The sequence below is a fragment of the Astatotilapia calliptera genome, chromosome 16, assembly GCF_964374335.1.
Source record: "Astatotilapia calliptera chromosome 16, fAstCal68.1, whole genome shotgun sequence".
NCBI lineage: Eukaryota > Metazoa > Chordata > Actinopteri > Cichliformes > Cichlidae > Astatotilapia > Astatotilapia calliptera.
Genome location: NC_137437.1, coordinates 26410398 through 26430520, shown reverse-complemented (window position 1 = coordinate 26430520; position 20123 = coordinate 26410398). Strand labels below are relative to the sequence as shown.

The following is a 20123-nucleotide window of genomic DNA, read 5'->3' as shown; positions in this document are numbered from 1 at the left end:
TGGTGATGAAATCTTAATCGTATTGGTGACACATTTGATGCTGTGTGCTTTCTGACAGGGTCCGGGTTTGCTGATGTCAGACGATGACACAGTTTTTCATGGGGAGTTCACTGACGACTGGACCATCAGTGGGAAGGTAGAAGTGATTTCTGCTCTTTGTTTAGGACTTGGTGTCTGCAAAGGTCTTATTTTGATAGTCTTCAAAACTTTAATCTACCTTTTTTTCCTTTTTACCACGGTTGTTACTAATAATACTCTAAAACAAGTTTCATTCTTCACTCCTCTTCTCCTTCAGGGGATTTTAACCATGCCTAATGGTGACAGTCTGGACGGCCAGTTCAGTGGAGAGTGGAGCTCAGGGCTGAAGGTGGTTGGAACGTACACAAAGCCAGGCATTGTTGAACCTCCAAACAAGGAGAAGAACGGCCTGAGGTGAGTATTTATTGCACTTTAGTGAGCTGGTTTTATAATAATGCATGTAAATGTGCTCCTGATTTGTGCAGGCTTTTATTTGTCAACTTCTTGTCTGTTACGAGGGTATAATCGTATAATGCCGTGTCATTTAAAACTTTGAAAATGTTGCACATGTGCAGCAGACTGGGTCAGTACGCCGTGCCGGCAGATCAGAGGTGGATCTGTGTGTTTGATGAATGTTGGAGTCGGCTTGGCTGCGACGCTGCTGGGAAAGGAGAGAGGACGACGGCCTGGGAGAACATCGCTGTTACAATAACAACTGCACGACGGCAGAGGTAGACACATAAAGGACGCAACATCAAAGCCTCAGATTTAATTTGTGTTAGTTTAGACTGCAGATTTCAAATAAAAGATTGATGTAGCCACGTTGAGGTCACACATTGGTTGATGAAATCCAGTTTTAAAGGCTCACTTTCAACATTTTAATAGTCAGTAGCCTGATTTTTTTTAAATCAGGTTTCAATAATAAACTTCTTTATTGTACATTTTACCTCAAATAGCACCATAATTACGAAAATGAATATCATATTAAGACTTAAATCTAAAACTGAGAACATAAATTCATCAGAAAGGTGTTTACTGCCATCATAAATTCTGTGAGAAGTCGGGTCATTTTCCCCTAGACTTCTATAAAACTGACAGGAAACAGCTGATGACTTAAAGCACCACATCATCCATCCAACACGGCGGTGGTTCTGTCATGCTTCGGCACGTTTGGCTGACTGTGTAACTGCCACAGTGGCATTAATAAAACACTGTATCTGTTAAAGTGAAAGCTCTGCCGCACAGTTTTTATAATGATGTAAACCTACACATTTTAAAGATGAGACATTAATGCAGTATTTATCATTTTACTTTAAACTAAATGTGCTGAAGCTCCTGCAGAAGAAATATGTAACTTTCCAAACTACTTAATGGGCCGCACAGTGTGATAATAATTCATCGTGTCTTACGTATACAGTTGTCAACTTAAATAAGTGGATGTGTCTGTGTGCTGTATGTTTGTAGCCCAGACCTCAGCAGGTCTCAGACCAAAGTCCTGGAGTGTCTGGAGTTTATTCCTCAGTATGAAGAACCTGTCACTGCAGCAAACTACGACAACATACGAAGATACCTCACCAAGGTATAGTGATCATACATTTAAATAAACAGATTTATCCTTCATTAAGGCGCAGACGCAAATGGTTTTGGAAAGACAGAGTTAATGATAGGACTGTGTGTACGGGGTGTGATCAAAAACTTGGATGTCCACCCAACTTGATCAGTGGAGATCCAGCGTGCATGGCAGAGGTAAAGGTGCAAAGTGGATGAATTAGCAGGGAGGCGGGCCTTGAGAGGAGGTTGTGTGTCTGCACACAGTTGCATGCTAGACAGATTAGCCTGTGATAGAATGGCCAACAACAGTTCAAGTCCATTTTAAAATCTCCAGTTAACCGAACAGGCATCTGTTTGGACTGTGGGGAGAAGCCAGAGTAAGTGCAGAAATCCCATAAATAAACAATAGAAAACATAAATTAAAATGTACATTTTAGGAGCTTTTCAGATTACATAGAATAAATAAATTAGAACTCACAGTTTTGAAGAAGAAAAAAAGGAAAGCTACCTGAAACGCTAAAACGCAAATAATAAAAATATAGGTGGTTTCCTTATATTTTATCTGTCACGTTGGTCACACTTCGATACTTAATTGCCAAGATTACGTATCAGCTGCCTTTAAAAAGCGTTGCATTTGTATTTAGTACTCATTATGAACTTCTAAATCTCACTACTGACACATATTTTAGGAATTTAAGACTAAAGCTAATAACTAAACAGAAATGTGGAAATTCACTCTTTGAACAGCTGAAACTAATCTGAATTCAAAACAAAATAAAATAAACCAAAATAGAAACTGTAATAGCTGTGGCAACTGGAGACCCAGCCCCGATCAGCCGCGATGATCCATCACGTGATGTTTGAACGCATTGGAAGCCGTCCAGGCTCAAAGAAGATCTTGAGGGGATATTACCAAGTTTAAGTTAGGTGCGGTTTGATTATCATGAGCTGTTTTCCTGCGTCAAAAAAGTCTTCTGGTTTTGGTTATTTGTAGTTTTGTTTTTGTTAATAGATGTTTGTGTATGTGTGTGCATCAGGCATGTGAGACCCCCCACCACCCTCTAGGCTGGCTGGTGGAGACGTTGGTGACAGCGTACAGAATGACGTACGTCGGTGTGGGATCAAACCGCAGGCTGCTCAGGCAGGCGGTCCAAGAGGTCCTGGCCTACCTCACGCATTTCTACGGCGTCATCAGGTAGATTCATCTGTTTGCTGGGCCCTCAGGAAAGAGTTTCTATACACGGGTCTGAGACTGGAGAAACTTCCAGGACTGTGCTCTGAAAATTAGGACATTTTGCTGTTTCCCTGTTTAAGGTCATCTTAGTGCAGCTTTCTGTGCCATTGCTACATTTCAGTCACTACCTTGAAATCCTGTTCTGACCACCTGCACTTGTGCATATGATTTCACCATGGACCTGTGCAGAGATTTTCCAGGTCAGATTTAACCGACTTTATGTCGAGGATCTGAAAATTTCATGTGGGTTTTTCGTGCACTTAAGTTGTAAGAGTTCCACAATTTTGGAAAAAAATAAGACAACCTCTCCCCTGTGACTCTGAGGGCTTTTAACTCTGAGAGTAAACATGACATGTCTTCATATTAAAGTTATTGTACCAAAAATAAATCAATCAGCTGATTGTGAGGGAGTCAGGACTGTGGTTTAAGATTTGGTTTACAGGGACTGAGCCCTTATTAGATTTAAAAACTGAAGGTGAAACCAACTTAAATAAAACTCTTGTATACAATAAATTTTACTATATATGTATATGTGGTATAATGTCTGTCACCTGACTAAATATGGGTGTAATATTCTGTCTGCAGGTTTTTATTCCCAGGATTACCGGACGATGGCAGCGTCCTCCCAGATGCCCTCACCTCTCCATCTAAGAGCAGACGCAACTCTTACACAACAGGGCATGGGTGAGTGACACACACACACACACACACACACACGACACATGAAGTTTTCCTGACTCTTCATCTGTGTTTTTCTCCTCTTCTTCCTCCACCACGTTATTCTCCAGCTGTGTTATGGTGGTGAGCTCCTCCTCTCTCCTCCTCCCTCTGCTGCTCCCTCGACTCTATCCTCCTCTCTTTACTCTGTACTCCCTGCAGGAGGAGCAGGAGGAAACTGAGTACTGGGAGCGCATCCTCCGACTCAACAAACAGCCTGACCAATCGCTGCTCAGCTTCCTGGAAGTGCAGGAGTGAGTACAAAACACACAAAATAAGTAAAAATATAAAAGGTTTTCTTCTTTAGAAAAAAACATTTTGTTTGTTTGTTTTGTGTCATTTGAATTTTTCCACTTTAGGAAGTTCTGGCCGCTGTGGATGTCAATTCTTGGGGAGAAAAAGCAGGTGAGGCAGTTTTTTTTTTTTCTTTCTGTAATTTTCAGTCTAAATGTGCAGCTTTTATTTACAGCTGCAGCTCTCGTTTCATTGTCTGTAACTGGATCTCTTTGCATGCATTACAGATTGTGTCCAGCAGCAAAGACGCCTGTTTTGTTTCTGCTGTAGAAACACTCCAGCAGATCAGGTAGCTGCCCTGTGATCACGCACAATGTCATTAGTGATGACTAGACACTAAAAATGAAAAATGGAGCTCTTATTCATGGTTTAGAGTTTTGTGTATCTATAAGAGTGATTCATTTGCAACTGAATTTACAGATGTCCTGGTTACAAACACACAAGCTTTTCAAAATGTAAATGTTTCTTCACACAAGTAAAAAAACTCCTTAGAAGCAGATTTTATTAAAGCGGGATAAAGTTCATGGTTCACCTGTCGGCCATGAAGAAGAGCGTCACTACACTGAATGATGAGCTGTGCTCAGTTCAGAGTGACGGATGATGTTGTCGATCCTGACGTCCACCTTCACATCCTGAACCTGAGCGCACAGATGTTCAGCTCTTTGGTGGGCGGAGCTTCCTGACTGCGATGGAGGGTCTCCTCGAGGGTGCTCAGTATTTTGCACTCTCCTGCTGACCTCAGAGCCGCCAGCAGCTCTCTGTGTGAACTGAGTAAGCGGTTAAAAAGAAGGATAGTCGGATGGGTGATCACTTGAATGGGATGTCGCTATTGTCTCCTTTTCCTTCATCAAGGATGCTCAGCTATATCCTCTCCTAAAGGAAGCATTAAACACCTTTCCTAAGCATTTAGAGAATTTGCCCAGTTCTTGTGAAGACTGCCACACAGATACTTTCAGGTCATTTCACTCAGTTAGCAGCTGATTATTCAAGCACACACTGGGACTCCTTCACTCAGCTGGTTTTTTAATAGATGTTGTGATGCTTGATCACAAACTATTGAGACTTTGGTAAAGGGATACACACCCACGCACTAATAAAAATGTCACAATGTCATGAGTTTATAATGTAAATTCACGAGTTGAGTATTAAAATTCAACCCTTCATATTTACACAGCACCAGATTCACTCCGTCAGACAAGCTGATGGTGATCCAGAAGTCGTTTGAGGAGCTGACCCTGGAGGTGAAACCTCTGCTGCATGGTGACTTCCTCTGGTGCATGGATGATCTGTTCCCACTCTTCCTTTATGTGGTGCTCAGAGCCAGGTATCCTATCACACATTCATGCATTTGCATGTAGTAAGAGGTGTCTGTATTGCCTTATTGGTGGTATTTGAGGTCTGTGTTGGTTACCCTAACCTTATGCTTTTATTGAAGTCTTGACAATCAGGGAACAAAAACAGTCATCAGTCTACCTGATATTTTTCAAAAATACTTAGATTTTTCCCAAAAAAGTACTTTTAGCTTGTCTCCAAATACAAAGGAGTAGGATTCAGGGTTGATGTCAGCCTAGCCGGTGAGTTAGACCTCACAGTGTTAAATTTGTGTCCCCTCTTTAGAGATTCAGGTGTAGGAACTATAGCCTCAAAGTTTTTAAACACGTGATATTTATAATGATTAAAAAAACGGAACATTTTATAAGTGATAGCTGGCAGAATTTATATCTGTAAGAGAATGAAGGGCATTTTCCATCCTGAGCTATTTTCTTGAGTATTTTATAAAGTACTGTGTTTTGTTGGAGGTTGTCTAAGTAGCTGTACAAGAAGTGAAAACCAAACTAAGCAAGTCAAAGAGGACCAAACCAGTCCTGATGGTTTTCAAGTTCGCAGTCTTGTTATTTTTACTATCCCACCTCTTTGAAAGTAGTTTTATAAACATCCAATTAATCCATTACACATTATTCTGCTGCTCAGGATCCGAAACCTGGGAGCTGAAATCAGCCTCATAGAAGATATGATGGATCCCAACATTCAGCACGGAGAGCTGGGACTGATGTTCACAACACTAAAGGTGAGAGCAGCCGACTCCCAGACACATTTACATAAAAGGTGTAAAAGTACCTGTTTCAACATAATTTTATGGACCCTTTGTGTTTTCTTCTGGATCTGAAGCAGCGTAATTAAAAAAACCTTTTCAACAAATTCCTAGTTTTGTGTCAGTTTACAATAAGAAAGGTCTATAAGCACTTTCCTGACTCCATAGTTCCTCAAAGGAAACAAAAAATCTTTGTAAAACTTCAGGAAATCTCCAAATTGCTGTTTTTGTTTCAGCTGTGACTCCAATCACAGTTATTCTTCGTCCATCATGCGTGCAGGATTTTAAACCATGTCTCTGCCACAGGCCTGTTACATCCAGATCCAGCGGGAGACGAACACGTAGGAGACTGGAGGATGCCACGCGCTGACAGGAAGTGCCATAACCAAACCGAAGCTGCATCGAGGCTGCAGACGTGCACAGCAAAGGGAATGTGGGAGCTAAACCTCTGAGCAGGAGGAGGTCTGACCCCTCTCATTAACTCCACTTTTTTCTATCCAACAACCTCATCAGGCCTATAAACAGTGGGAGCGTAGCGCCCTCTTCTGGACAGGCTGCGACACTGCACCTTCATTTTCAAATGCACTTTGACATACGTGTCAGTTTAACTTCCATTTGAGTTTCAGAACTATTTAATGAAAATTTTATTTTACAATGTTTCCCTGACTGCTGAATAGGGCTGCCACAAACGATTATTTTGATAGTCGACTAGTCACCGATTATTTTTGCGATTAGTCGACTAATCAGATCATCATCCACTGGACGTAAAACTACAGCTTATTGCACCAGCAGCATCTGCTCTTATATAACTATCATTAGCTTACAGCTTTAAGTGTTTAAGGTCTGTGCTAACTAAAAATAAAGACAAGATAGTTTATTAAATTTTAATGAAATTTGCAGATTGTTTCGGTGAAGTTTAATAAACTCCTTGCTATCTAAAATATAACAGGACACTGGAGTATATTCTGGAGCATCTCACACTTCTGATAATCAGTTGTCTGCTTGATGTTTATTCAGCTGTGTAAAAACTATAACTTTAATCTCAGACAAACTGATTTACTCAGGAACAAATAAAATACTAAAAAAAAAGCCAAACAATAACATTTTAAGTTATCTAAGTGACTCATATATATTTAACCTGAGTAGCGAAAGATGGCGGTGGGTTTGAAAACGATTTGCGGGGAGTCCGGTGTTCTCACGGCGCTAGTGAGCCTAGCCCCCGGCTCGCTAACGAGCTAGTGGGTAACAGATGTCTCCGAAAACGTCGGAGCGCTTTTGAAAATATGTGGTGTCCTGATAAACTGAGCAGATATTTGAGGTTTACACAGCTACATTCTCGCCTGAAAATATGTTAAACGTTTATTTTGTGACCCAGAAAGAATAATAAGAGTAACATTAAAACAAACTAGCTGCCGCCATTGTTGGAAACTGCGCTGGGCCGCGCTATGAATTCTGGGACACAGCTGCTTCTTCTTCTTCTTCGGGGTTTAACGGTAGCTGACATCCTTGTACATGCAATGCTGCCATCTTCTGTTTCAGTCCGTTATTACACTCTTAAATCCTGCCACTTATTCCTGCGTCTTTTGTGATCTTACAAAGCTTCAAACGACGCGTCGACTATTAAATCAGTCGTCGACGATTTTGATAGTCGACGTAATCGTGACTAGTCGACAAATCGTGGCAGCCCTACTGCTGAATATACAGTGTATATTATACCGATTTCATCTGCTCTTTGCATCAACTGGATGCAAAAAGCGCTAACTACATCATAGATGATAAACATAACTGTGTTTTAAAGGGAAAAGTCGGTGCTAATAACTGCAATAACGATGTAAATATTTTTCTAAGGGTGAAAGAGTTTTCAAAAGGGATCTTTAAGGCTGTTAATGCTACGATCGTTGTTTTTATTTAGCTGAATTTGAATGCAGTGGAAAACCAGGGAGAGAGATGACGAGTGTGTTCTTGGTAGCAGATTTTGGATGAATACACTGTTGAAGGCTAATGTGGGCTACAGTGCAGGTACTTACTGAACGTGCAGCATGTGTCAGCTGCAGTTAAAGTTAAAGTGTGGCTCTAAACCAGAATTAGGTGCTGCTGCTGCTTTGTGAGGCTGAACGATTTTTCTCCGTTTTAGCTCAATTTTATTTTGAGTGTGAGTGACGCGCTCACTTTTCACTGAGCAGCCGAATGAGACAGAGCTCGATCAAACTGGGCATCCCGCCGATGCCGATGCACATTAACAAACTAAAACTGTAACTCTGACACACAAACATAACTCTGATCTCCTACAGCTCTGATATTTTTAACCAGGATAAAGTGACCAGCAGGATTACTGATTTTGGTCCTTCGCTGAACAGGATGAACAAGCTCAGCATAAAGGAAACTTTCATTCTTTTAATCTGAGTGCTTCTTCTCTTATTCTGTGTTCTTGTTTAAGAATATCATCTTCAGATCCAGGAACGCCGAGTTTTCTGGGCTTTAGTTTACTTCCACGTTCAGCCGGCGAAAGTCTGCAAAAGGAATCTGCATCTGTCATCTGTCATGTTTTTGTATCAAGCTGCATGAAAGGAACATTTCTGGGTTTTTCTTTTGTTTTTGGGTTTCTGTTTGTGTGTTTTATTTTGTTTTATGTTATTAAGAAAAGCAACTTTGCAACATTTCCAAAAAGTTTGACAGCAAAGTTCATGAACATCTCAGTTCAGAGAAAATGGTGCGCACATTCACGTCATAATTGTTACTGTGTGTGTTTTAATGCAGATCCAGATTTTTTTAAAAACACATTTGTCCAGCTAGTTAATGAAACTTTTAGGTTGTTTTGATCCCTTGAAGCTGACTCAGAATAATATTTTTTTTAATGTTGTGTCCTTGTGTGTTCAAGGAAAAAAATAAGACATGAGGGAGTTTTGTCACTTTAAAATGATTTTCTTATTTATTTATGATTGGAATACAGTTTAAATTAATGATATTGATTATAAATTATGAAGACCTACCACAAACCTGCACAGGATCCATCTAAATTTGAGTGAGCTGAGGACTGTGATGCTTTTGTATCATCGAGACTGATGACGACTTGTAATTTCAGTGTTACTGAAAGCTGCACTGTATTCACTGCCACCTCCACCATGTTTTTATTTTTGGCAGAGTCACTTAAACCTGTGTTCTGATTTAGTTTTTTAAAAATACTACAAGCAATGGAGTGAGAGTTGCTGAGAGTTCATGGTGTAAAGCCTGAGCCGTGAAATAATTGACCCTTTTTGAAACTGGTGTGTTTATTGAATCTATTGCTTTAAAAAAATTAAATAGCAGTTTATAAATGATTTGTGTGATTGTCAGTCACACTGATTATGTACAGATCTCATGTATCTCATGTATGTATCAAATATGATACAGTCTGTGTTACAGGGTTAAATCTTTGGACCTATCAGGTTCAAGGAGAGAGAGCCTCAGCCAAATATCAACACTGTCTTCAGCTCTCAGACTGACTTTTGTTGATTTGAGATAAATGAAAAGTTTCTCTGAGAATCGTAATGCACTGTACAGCAGCTCTCCGGCTTCATGCATTTCATAAAGAGAAGCCAGTGTCTGCCTAGATGGAAGAAACCATTAGAGGAAAATAAAGTAATTAAAACTGATGAGCTAACATGTAAAACATGTTTCAGACTAGGAAGCATCTTTGAGGTGATTATTTTTTTCTAACTGGGTGTATATTTTTGTAACCTTGTAGAAAGAGTTGATTTGGGGGGAAATGATTGATGAATGTCGAGTAAAGACTGATTTCAGATGTTTATTTTTAAAAAAGGCAATAAATTTATTTTAACTCTGGAAAGGTCTCCTCGTTTTGTTAAAATCACGACTGTTTGAAAAATGATCAGCACTCCTTCGAAGCACAGAGTGTTTGCAAACGGACTGATTCTTATACAGGACCTTTCTACTCTCCCAGAGCTCTTTATACCCACACTTATTCATACAAGTGCTTTCTATCTAACATTCAAACTCCATCGGAGCGCAACTTGGGGTTAGTATCTTGCCCACAGATATTTGGCATGCAACCCAGGAGCAAACCAGGTTAGTAGATGACCTGCTCTAACTTCTGAGCTACAGACACCTGGAAACAGCTCCAAATATTTGAAGGAATAGGTGTGGTCTGAGGGTTATTTAGTTCTTTTGCACATGTAGGTGAAAGATTTAGACTCTGGATTTTGAGGTTTGTGAGGCTGACATAAGGGGGAAGCGATGTGTAGAGCTGAGCAGGATGATGGAGGGTTTTTCGGAGAGTTTGTTTATAAGTACCAGTCTCTGATGGAAGTGAGAAGACTTCATACGCACGCGCACACACACACACACACACACACACATTGAAGACAATAAAAGGCGTTTAAAATTAATATACACCACGAGTTTAGTCTATAATTCAGCAGGCTCCAAGGGAGGAACTCACACATTACAGTCATTTGATTTATTGATAATATGAGAAATATTGACTAGTAAAGTGTTTTATGAGTCATGAAATACAAAATATCTGTTAGTTTTAACACACATGAAGAAACTACAGAGATGCGAAGCAGTCCTTTTTTTCCTGGGTTGACTGAGAGGCCAGCAGGCATTTTAACAATTATAAGGAATATATGAAGAATATCTGAGTGAAGTCCGTAACCTCTCACACTTTTCTTAACATAGGAGCAGACTGAGAGAATAGCCCTGTAAAAAGGTTTACCAGTGGTACAGAGCAGAAAGCTGACCAGGACTATTCAGGATTGTAATACATCTAAGGGCCCCATTATAAACAGTATATCCAGTACATGTAAGCACTGGAAAAAGACAGATTTCAGGACAAGCGTAGCTCATATTTCGTTTTTTTCCTTTCTTTTTTTAGCCTAGTTGTAGTTCAATTCTGGGGACAAACATTTATAAAATGTTGTGAGAGTGAAGTCTACACTGATTATAACTGTTTTACACATGCAGAGATATAAGAGGAAACCATACAAAGCAGGTATTTGCATTTAAAAAAACCCAATAGGAAACAGTGATGTGGTTTCCACAACCAGTAAAAAAAAAAAACACAATAGATTCATTCAGCCTCTTTAGGATCATAAAGAGCAGATCAACATAATCCACTAAATGTAAAGGATCCAGAACTATAAACGGTATAAAAGATGGTCTTTTTAATGGCCACCAGGGGGCACCCTTGTTGTTAGAAAGTGAGTTCTGGTCAAATAGGAGTCAATGGGAAAAGCTCTTTTCAGCTCTTTTTCTCATGGACCTCAGCAAACACTTTCCTGTTGAATTTATTGTCTCAAGCACTATTTTACAGGAGAATAAAGGAGGTTTTCCCAGTTTGACAAGTCCGCTCTTCACTCTCCACAAATAATTGCAATCACAAAATTAATAAACTTGAGGTTTTCACTTACCAGTAGGTCACATCACATTGGCAGTGTCCATCTTTTAGGCCGCCTGTGGCGTGTACACAAGCTTTAACCATGCCTAAACACTAACACGTTGTGACCATTTCATATTCAGGCCCAGGAGCGGCCGTGAGGGATCAGATGTTGACTCTCTGACATTCGATTCAACCTGATGTCGCAGCTACCTGTGGAGTGTGATCTTAGGTTAACACCTGTGTGTTGGAGCAGGCTCAGGTGTCCGTTTCATTAATGATGGATGATTGTTTCTTCCTGACATCACCTGGATTTCTAACAAAAAAAGAAAGTATTTGTACCTCATTCTCGTCTGCTCTGCTGAAGGTAATCCAGTCAGTGGCTTCAAGTTTTACATCAGGAGTTTGTCATTAGTTTGGTTTCTTTAAAAAGAAACAAAAAACATTTTTTTAAAAAGGAAACACAGAGTTAGACACCAACTCTGTAAAATCCTCATTGTTGTCTGAAAAGAAAAACTAATTATACCAGCTAGAACATTTTATTCAGGCAGCTGACTGTGAGTCACCCTGGGCTGCTCTCTCTTGTAAAGTACGTGCTCATGATTAAAAACATGTGATTTTATCTTCATGCAGCCAGTTGTCTTATTAAACTGTCAGCCAGCCTCCTTTAACTGTTTAGTTTTGACTGTTTTTAATGTTTGATCGTCCAGCTGAAACGTGCTGGCTGGTCCATTGATGAAACTTCACTGCATTACTTTTCAGTAAAGCGGTCGGATAACAGCTGATGAACAGCGACATAAAAAATATTCCTTCCTCCCAGCCTCGCTGACCTGTAACCAGGGGTCAGAAAAACAGGAACCGCAGAGTGTTTTAAAAATATCGGACACTGCTGGCTTTTGTTTTGGAAAGAGCTAAATGGACCTTGAAAAGAAGCTCTTAAAGGTCAGGTATATAAAGGTATATACCTGACCTTTAAGAGCTGTTCTGCAGATCTCTCACACACACACGTACATATATGTACACAAGATGCCTGGATGTTTAGAGGTTTCATCTGCATAAGCCAAGAGGATGCATACATGTCTTTAAAGTCAAGATTACAGGAATTGTAATTCCTACCATCCATCCATATTCATCCATTAACCCTTAGCAAACAATTTTATTTCCTAAAATAAAATAATTTCCAGTGTTAAATATAGAACTTCAATTATTTTATTTTAAAATAAAATGTAACTATATTGAGTTGCAAATACTTACAGGTAGGTAGACTAAGAATAGAATAAATGAGTAATAATCGGGTTTTCGCAAGAACAAAAAATAAATACACTGTCGGGAAATTTAAATAATGTGTAAGTAACTTTAGGTAGTGCGTGAGTAATTCAAAGTATTGCATAACTTCGGGTATGTTATAGGAACGGAGACAGTCCTTTCCTGAAATTCCATTAAAGTACAAGTGAATTAACGTCTCAGATGTGGGCTGTATTATAAAGTGTTACCCAATTTTTAACCGATAGTCTGAGATTACAAATTGAATTACAGAATTACAAAACACCTGGTCATAAAAAAAAGACCTCCGAAATCTCATTGTGTGTTTAGTTAAAATGCAGAAATGATTGTGCGTATGTTTTACCGGATGCAAAATAATGTAGTGTAAGCCAGAGCCACTCTCCTTATCTTTCATCCCTGATTTCTCTGTTTTTACTGCAGCTAGTGTTCTTTTCACTGTGCTGTTGAAAGAAGGTTTGCCAATTCTCCCAGCATAGACTGTGGAGGAGATACCAGGAGATGGGTTACCGCAAAACGTGAGCAGGACAGGACCACTAGAAGGGCATCAGCCCCTGCAGCAGGACTGCTCCTTTGTGTGAAGAGCCGGAGGAGTGCGTCCAGAGCTGGATAAAGTGACCTCCAGCAGGAGAGTTTTGTGCATGTTTCTGTCCAAACTTTTAGCAGACTATTAGGGTTGCATAACGCCCTGACTTCATTTAGTGAGATCTGTGCTCACAGACCAGCATCATGCAGCGTGACTGGCATTATCCAGAGAACAAGGGAACCAGCAGATCCACCAGTGAGCTCCATTCTCTGTACGTGTGACACATGAGGAAGAGAACTTTACGCCTCCTGCAGCCTCCATCAGCACGACTGGACGGCTGACTGGCAGAACATCCGGAACGGTATACATCAGTGCATCCGATGCTGCCAAATAGCCCGACAGACCTTAAAGTCATTGATCTAGGTGTGGGAGGAGATCCATAGGACACCATCTACCGTCTCACCTAAAGCATCCCCCGTTGTCAGGAGGCATGTGGGGGCCAAAAATACGATTGATCCACATGTAACACCCGGATCAGGTTTTTTTTGAGTAGTTATTGTTTATCTTCAAAATAAATTCAAAATGTGGAGATTAAATGTTCAGTTTCAAGTCTTCCACGGCTGTTAAACTGTCTACGTTCCAATGCGATTGAAGAGACGCTGTATCTGGTCAGAAGTTAAAACCACACAAACTCATAAGAGTTGGCCAGGATGTTGATGGCTGCACCCTTGTGCAGTAAAGAGGGGATATGTTGTATTGCCAGACACAATGAGTCAGCTGGTCAAGTTATTTCACTTACCCATCTACACAAGGCATTATGCAGAGAGGTTATAGGAGCCATGGCAGAGATCCACATTTCAACTTTAATCTCAAAATAAACAATAAATGAAAAAAAAAGTGCTATTTTTTGTCTTAATGTGCCCGTCATAAAAGAAATGGCACATTTATTCAATTATTTATTTACTGTTTTCCAGGGTGGTGTATTCCAAATGGGCTGCTATGTTTGCTTAAACATATTAACTTAAATTTCAGATCGACTTTGCCCTCAAAATTTAAGTCAGCAGACGATCCCGGGGCTGGTGTGACTCACGTGTCAGCAGATTTCCTGGAATGAATTCAGTACCTGCACTGAAAGCAGCACGCAAACACGATCGCTGAGACAGAATGTCATCACAAATAAAGAATATTTACGAATGCCTGCAGGTCATAATGAACAGGATCAAGCATCAACAATCACCCACAGCTTTTACATGAAGTTTGTTTACATTAATAGATATGCAGTAATCGTGTGCTTGAAATCTAGCATTTGTCTGCATGAGAGAGGGAGACAGAGACCGTTATTCTTTTCATCTTGACCCAGATGATGTAAAATGAGACACTTTTTTTGGATCAGCTGATTCAGATCAGTTCTGGTCTCATTCATAATTGTTCCTCCTGTAAGTGCTGACGTGCAGCCCATCTGCAGGGCGAGCGGTGAGCTGAGGCCCCGACAAAACTGCAGGTCAGACGGTTCGGATTGGCAGAGCTTCCACACACACACACACACACACACACACACACACACACACACACACACACACACACACACACACACACACAGACTTTGATTGTGTGCCTGCATCTCAGCTGTGTTTGTGTCTGCAAAGGATGAAAGAAAGTGAGGATAGAGAGCAAGCCAAGAGCTAGGAAAGAGCCTGGTCAGGTTAACCCTCTTAACCCTCAGGGCATCAAGACAGTCACATTAGGTGTTTATGTGACCTCTGACTTAAGACCTCCTCATTACTGTTATGAGAAATCATGCAAATGCCTAAGTCCCCTTTTAATGTTGAAAATCAAAAGTTCAAATAAGTTCAAATAACGTCAACATTAAAGGATAAAAATTCCTTTCAGTGATTTCCTGAAGCCTCTGTTGCTTATTTGTGTCTCCTCTCTGATGATGGTGCAGCTTCATCACATAAACAACCTTCTAACAGACTGAAAAAGGTTGATTGCATTTAGTTTTTTACAGCCAGGAGAGGAAAAGTCTGACATGCACATCCACACAGCTGCTCCTCCGGTTAATATGCTGCAAAATGTTTCTGAATTCAAATTATACCAGCAAAGACTTCAAAGAAAAAAAATAGAGATGCTGAAAGCCATCTGATACACGAGAAGGGATAATTTGTCCCTGTGCTGTTTCTGTCCCTCGTCCTGTCCTACTGATCCAGTAAAAGGGAATAAATGAAGGAGCATTGAAGGAGGACACAGGAGGGATTATGGGCTCTTGACCCAGTTACCTGACGTGACTAAATACTGGCATAGCCGGCACACTGGCCTGGACTGGCCTTCAGCGCATAAGGACAGCTAGAAGCAGCATTTATTCACTCACCCATAAACACACATGCGGACAAGCAAAGCTTTTCCTTTAAGCTAAACTTGCACGTATCAAAAAAGTACTGAGTAAATCTGTGTTTTTAAAGCATTGATCCTGAATATTTTGTGCACTAAAGCTGACAGCAAGGTCAGATATGCCCATATACAGTGTGTGCAGATTCTTTCTTGAATGCAGCAACTCTCTTTGATTAAAAGCTCATCATTTTGAAGTAGAATAAGTGGGACTGTGAATGAGGCTTTAGAGTAAAATAGTGCTGTTAAGTACCATGTGGTTTACCATACTGACCAGTTTTTCAAACTCTTCAGTATGAGTCTGAACTTTTTGTCAGATTTTCTTGGTCCTTTTTTCCATTCTTAAATATTGCACTGATTTTGTGTATTGTTGGCCAGGATGAAGTTATGTCAGCAGACCTGCTTTTGATTGTGGTACAGACACACTCCCAGACACACAGCAAATTAGGACACCAAGTCTTATGTGCAGACTGAGAATGCACACACCTGCCAAGGCTGAAAAATCCCTCCACATCCACGTGTGTAGAGCCCAGGAGGAAATAGAGATCCAGGTTAAAGTGTTTGAGACAGTGACAACCAAAGTTGAGATGTTTCCCTTCCTCTCAGTGGAACATAGTGCTTCCAGAAATTGGATCCAGATGTGAATCCAGAGATCATCAAGACGCTGGCTCCCAATTCTGCCTGTTTCATTTTCATGTATATTTCTATTACTAGATAAGATGCTAGACACAGAATGTCCAATTCTTCTCCCTGTTGCAACAGTAAACAGGTACTTCAAACCTAAAAGTCTAAGGTGGGTCGCTCCCACCTCTGGCAAAACTCACGCATATCCCTCTGGCAGCTGGGATTGGCTCCAGCCTCCTCAAGCCCGAGTGACCGACCAGATGGATGTTTCTAACCAGGCAGCTCTACACCCCTGCAAATTTTTAACAGAATTTATTCAAAACTTTGAGCCGTCACGTTTACAAAGAAAATAACACATACACACATTCACACACCCTAGCAATAACATAACCTCTTTGGTGTGGATTTAAAAAAAGGCCAAAAGGCAAATTTATTTGTACAACCTTGCTTAGAAGAGCACAGTAAAAGTGAAAACTTGAAAAACTTACTAACCTCTTGTAGGTATAGTTTGTTCCAAGAAAAACCAAATATCTTGTAGCTTAAAAATGTTTGCATGGAAGATAACTGACAATAATGCAAAGCACAAACCAGTTGTTAAACTGCTAAAAGGAGAAATAATAACTGCTGAATTTATCCACCATCCCCGTGGTGCTGTGAAGGCACTGTCACCTTTATTTGAAGACACTGGACCTCTATCACCAAGTGTGAAAACGTTATTAACCTGCAACAAACAAAAAACCCATGTGCGCCAGTCAGTTCTGCAGCTCACTAACATGCATGTGTTAATGGAGCCGACTCATCCCAGATAATAGGGTTCAGCTCATTGTTTGCAGAATGTCTGTTATATGCAAACGTTTAGCTCAAGGTGATGTGGAAAGAGCAGTGATTTAAAAGAAGCCTGCAAAAAAGCAGGAGACATGCATTTTTGCAGGAAAAACCTAAATAGTAAGGTCTGAGGTGGAAGCCAGAAAATGCACAGAAGACATGACCATTTGAAAAAATTAATAAATACTAGTTTTAAAAAAAATCAAGAAAGCTGATAATAGAGGCAGTGTAGCTCAAGTTTAAAATAATAAATAAGATAAAGTTTCTAAGACAGCCAGACCCTCAAAATATTCATAAATCACTCATTTGTGCACTGTGTTTGCAAATGAGGCCAAATGTTTCAGAGTCCAAATATTTGGAAATACTTTCTTTAGGTTCACATTACTAAGGCAAGAAATAAATCAGTGATTTTGATTACTGGCCAGTTGCTGCAGTTGTTCCATATTTTCTTGATGTAAGGGTCAGTCACAGCCAACTAAGATAACACAGCTCTGCCAGAGTCAGATTTACTAAACCGACACATGTCAACGAAATTTCAGCGTTGTAATGATAAACATAAATACAGAACTTGTTTTGGTCACATAGATAGAAGGATTTCTGCTTTGAGGACTCCTCTTGCAACTTTCTCCATCTGGGTGGAAAACCTTTGTTGACTTTGGTTCCAGGCACAGTTTGAACAGCAAACACAGCCCTAAGGAAAAACTTCAAATTCACAGCCCTGCTTCTCACAAAATTACCCCAGCTCTGGTATTGCTGGGCATCCTCAAATGAACTGCTTGAGGTCCTTCCACAGTATTTAGTATCAGTATCTGACCTTCACTGTTTAAAAGTAAATCTTTGGCAGAGTTGCCGGTGCTCAAGGTGCAAAAAAAAAAAAAACATTTAAAAACTAGCGTTTGTAAAAAAATCTAACTGAAAAAAACATTATGTGGGAAAAATCTTCAGTTTTAGTCTTTGAATGTGGTCAAAGCTGTCAGCCCAACCAGTCTCAGCAGGCTTTGTTGCTTATTTCTATGACTGTGATGTCTGTTACTGTGTCAGGTGTCTGCTCCGAACCCATTAAATCTCAGTAATAACCAACCACAGTGTAAGATAAAACACAAAGACTGAGACTGAAGATTGTAATGAAAAATCCACATCCATGCACTCAAGTTATAGGCTTTAGTTAGCTATAAATTTCCAGTTATATTTCCTGGAACAATGTTTTATTCATCGTTCCATTGTTGATTGTTGGAAGTTCATGGTAGCCCTTATGCGCCCTTATAAATGCTGTGTTTCTCAATTTCAGGCAAAAACTTCTATTTTGATCTCACATCCATAAACACAGCCTCCCACCAACTTTCTGGTTTCTCTTTGGTGAATTTCTTAGATGGTGTTGGCCTCCTTGTTGCTTTACTGCCACGCAAGCCGTTCACCTTCAATTTTTTCTTTGAAAGCAAACTCATCAATATTAACCTTGGCATGTCCAAATGTTTCTGTTGCAGTACTCCTTTCATGCACTGGCAGCTTAAAGAAAGGAGCCACACTGCAAAGGACATTTGTCAGCTGGTCCATGTGTTAATTAGGTGTTCCCATGCCATGTATTCATTGCTACTGGAGTCCGCGATCACTCGGGGTGTTGTGTTTCACTCCCCAAGGACTCGTGTACATCCAAGTGTGCACGCGATATTGGATAGTTGTGTTTGTGAGAACTGTCATCTACATGACAGTCTGCAGCCACAATAGCTCTTTGTCTGCCAAGAGAAACTGAAGCAGCTAAATATCTCACACAAGATAAACTCAGCATGAGCGTTGACACATTTTTTAGACTCTCGCTCAGCATTTTGAAAAGCGAACATGTGTTTTTAAATAGCTATTTGTGCTTTGCATTTCAGTTTGTTTAGTTTCTTGTTTTCGTGATAATGTCGGAGTGAGATTTAGCACAATAATTCCATTTAACAATCCAGTTAGTCTGTCTCACACATATTGTTAGTTTTTTAAGTCCACAACATGGTCTCAGTTAATTTTATTTTGTCTTTAACACTAGTTTATTGTATCTAAGTTAACTTAAACTTTTGCACATCTGGTTTAATTAAGTTCACTATACCTTTAATGTGGAAAACAGGTAAACTACAGCATGTATTTTTCTTCAAATAAAAGCAGAAAGGTAAAATTGGTATTTATGAAGTGCTTTACTCTTGAGTACCTGATGCACTTTTCCACGGTAAAGTCACATTTGGAAGCATTCATACTGTGCACTTTAAATTGTTTTGATTCATTTTACAGACAGGGGCAATTTAGTACCTTGCTCAAGGACACCTTGGCGTGCAGACTGGAGGAGCTGCCAACCTTCCCACAGGTGAAAGCTCATTTACACAGAGCACAAAATAAACAGGACAATATGGAAAGGTTGGCAGCAGACTGACGTATCATGAATTTTACACCCACTTTTCCAAGTGCATGCATCTATTTATGAGAACACAGTAATGTCCTGTTGTGTATCTGACAGCCATACAGCTGCTTATTGTGAACTGTTACGGGAGTCACTAAAATGATTGTTGTACTTCTGTGTGCCACTTTCTATTTTTTATTTAGGCATGTTAAAACAGCATTTAATATCACTACAATGACTTTTGTGCAAACCATCAAAGAAAGAAAAAAATTCAGAGCAAGATATATTAAACCTAATCAATGAAATAAACTGTACAGAGCTCTTTGAATTTGGTCAAGTCAAGTGGCTTTATTGTCATTCCAACCATGTGCAGTGGTACAGTACATAGTGAAACGAGACAGCACTCCACCAAGACCATGATGCTACATATAACAGACGATCAACACAGGACTACATAAGTGCAATGCGCAAAGATTGCAAACAAAACAAAGACAGTGCAACACCAGGCAGAACAGAACAATACAGACACAAGACAGTGCAGACACAACAGTGCAATAGAAGCCATCAGCCATCTCAAGTGAACTTTTAAGTTTCCATGTTAAGTCCTCGTTCAGTACCTTGGAATTGTTAATCGTACCAACTTAATCTGTTGCTACATTAAACTGTGCCTGTATGCATATTCGTGCAACTTCTGACTTTCTTGTTCCATCTGAATGCATCACTTGAACTGCTCAAATGACAACTACCTGTACATTGAAGGATAACATGTTCATATGCTGCACATCTCTGTAAACAATGTCCTTGTAGTCATCAGTAATTTTTTCTTTTATT

General features: G+C 39.9%; 1 protein-coding gene across 5 annotated transcripts in view; it reads left to right on the top strand.

Moving 5' to 3' along the window:
* The window catches only part of LOC113007759 (alsin-like), a 33400-nt gene extending 23668 nt beyond the window's left edge, over window positions 1-9732 (top strand). For 2 of the 5 annotated variants that reach the window (XM_026144663.2, XM_026144661.2), the window contains 12 exons: window positions 59-136; window positions 296-432; window positions 597-749; window positions 1483-1597; window positions 2607-2764; window positions 3389-3487; window positions 3592-3774; window positions 3880-3925; window positions 4042-4103; window positions 4989-5138; window positions 5786-5882; window positions 6213-9732. In XM_026144663.2, the coding sequence (XP_026000448.2) occupies window positions 59-136; window positions 296-432; window positions 597-749; window positions 1483-1597; window positions 2607-2764; window positions 3389-3487; window positions 3592-3774; window positions 3880-3925; window positions 4042-4103; window positions 4989-5138; window positions 5786-5882; window positions 6213-6251 (1317 nt within the window). In that variant the 3' untranslated portion in view covers window positions 6252-9732. Of the gene's footprint in view, window positions 1-58; window positions 137-295; window positions 433-593; window positions 750-1482; window positions 1598-2606; window positions 2765-3388; window positions 3488-3591; window positions 3775-3879; window positions 3926-4041; window positions 4104-4988; window positions 5139-5785; window positions 5883-6212 lie in introns of all 5 variants that reach the window. The other 3 variants (XM_026144662.2, XM_026144660.2, XR_013902197.1) reach the window with 2 other exon arrangements.
* The last annotated feature ends 10391 nt before the right edge of the window (window positions 9733-20123 follow it).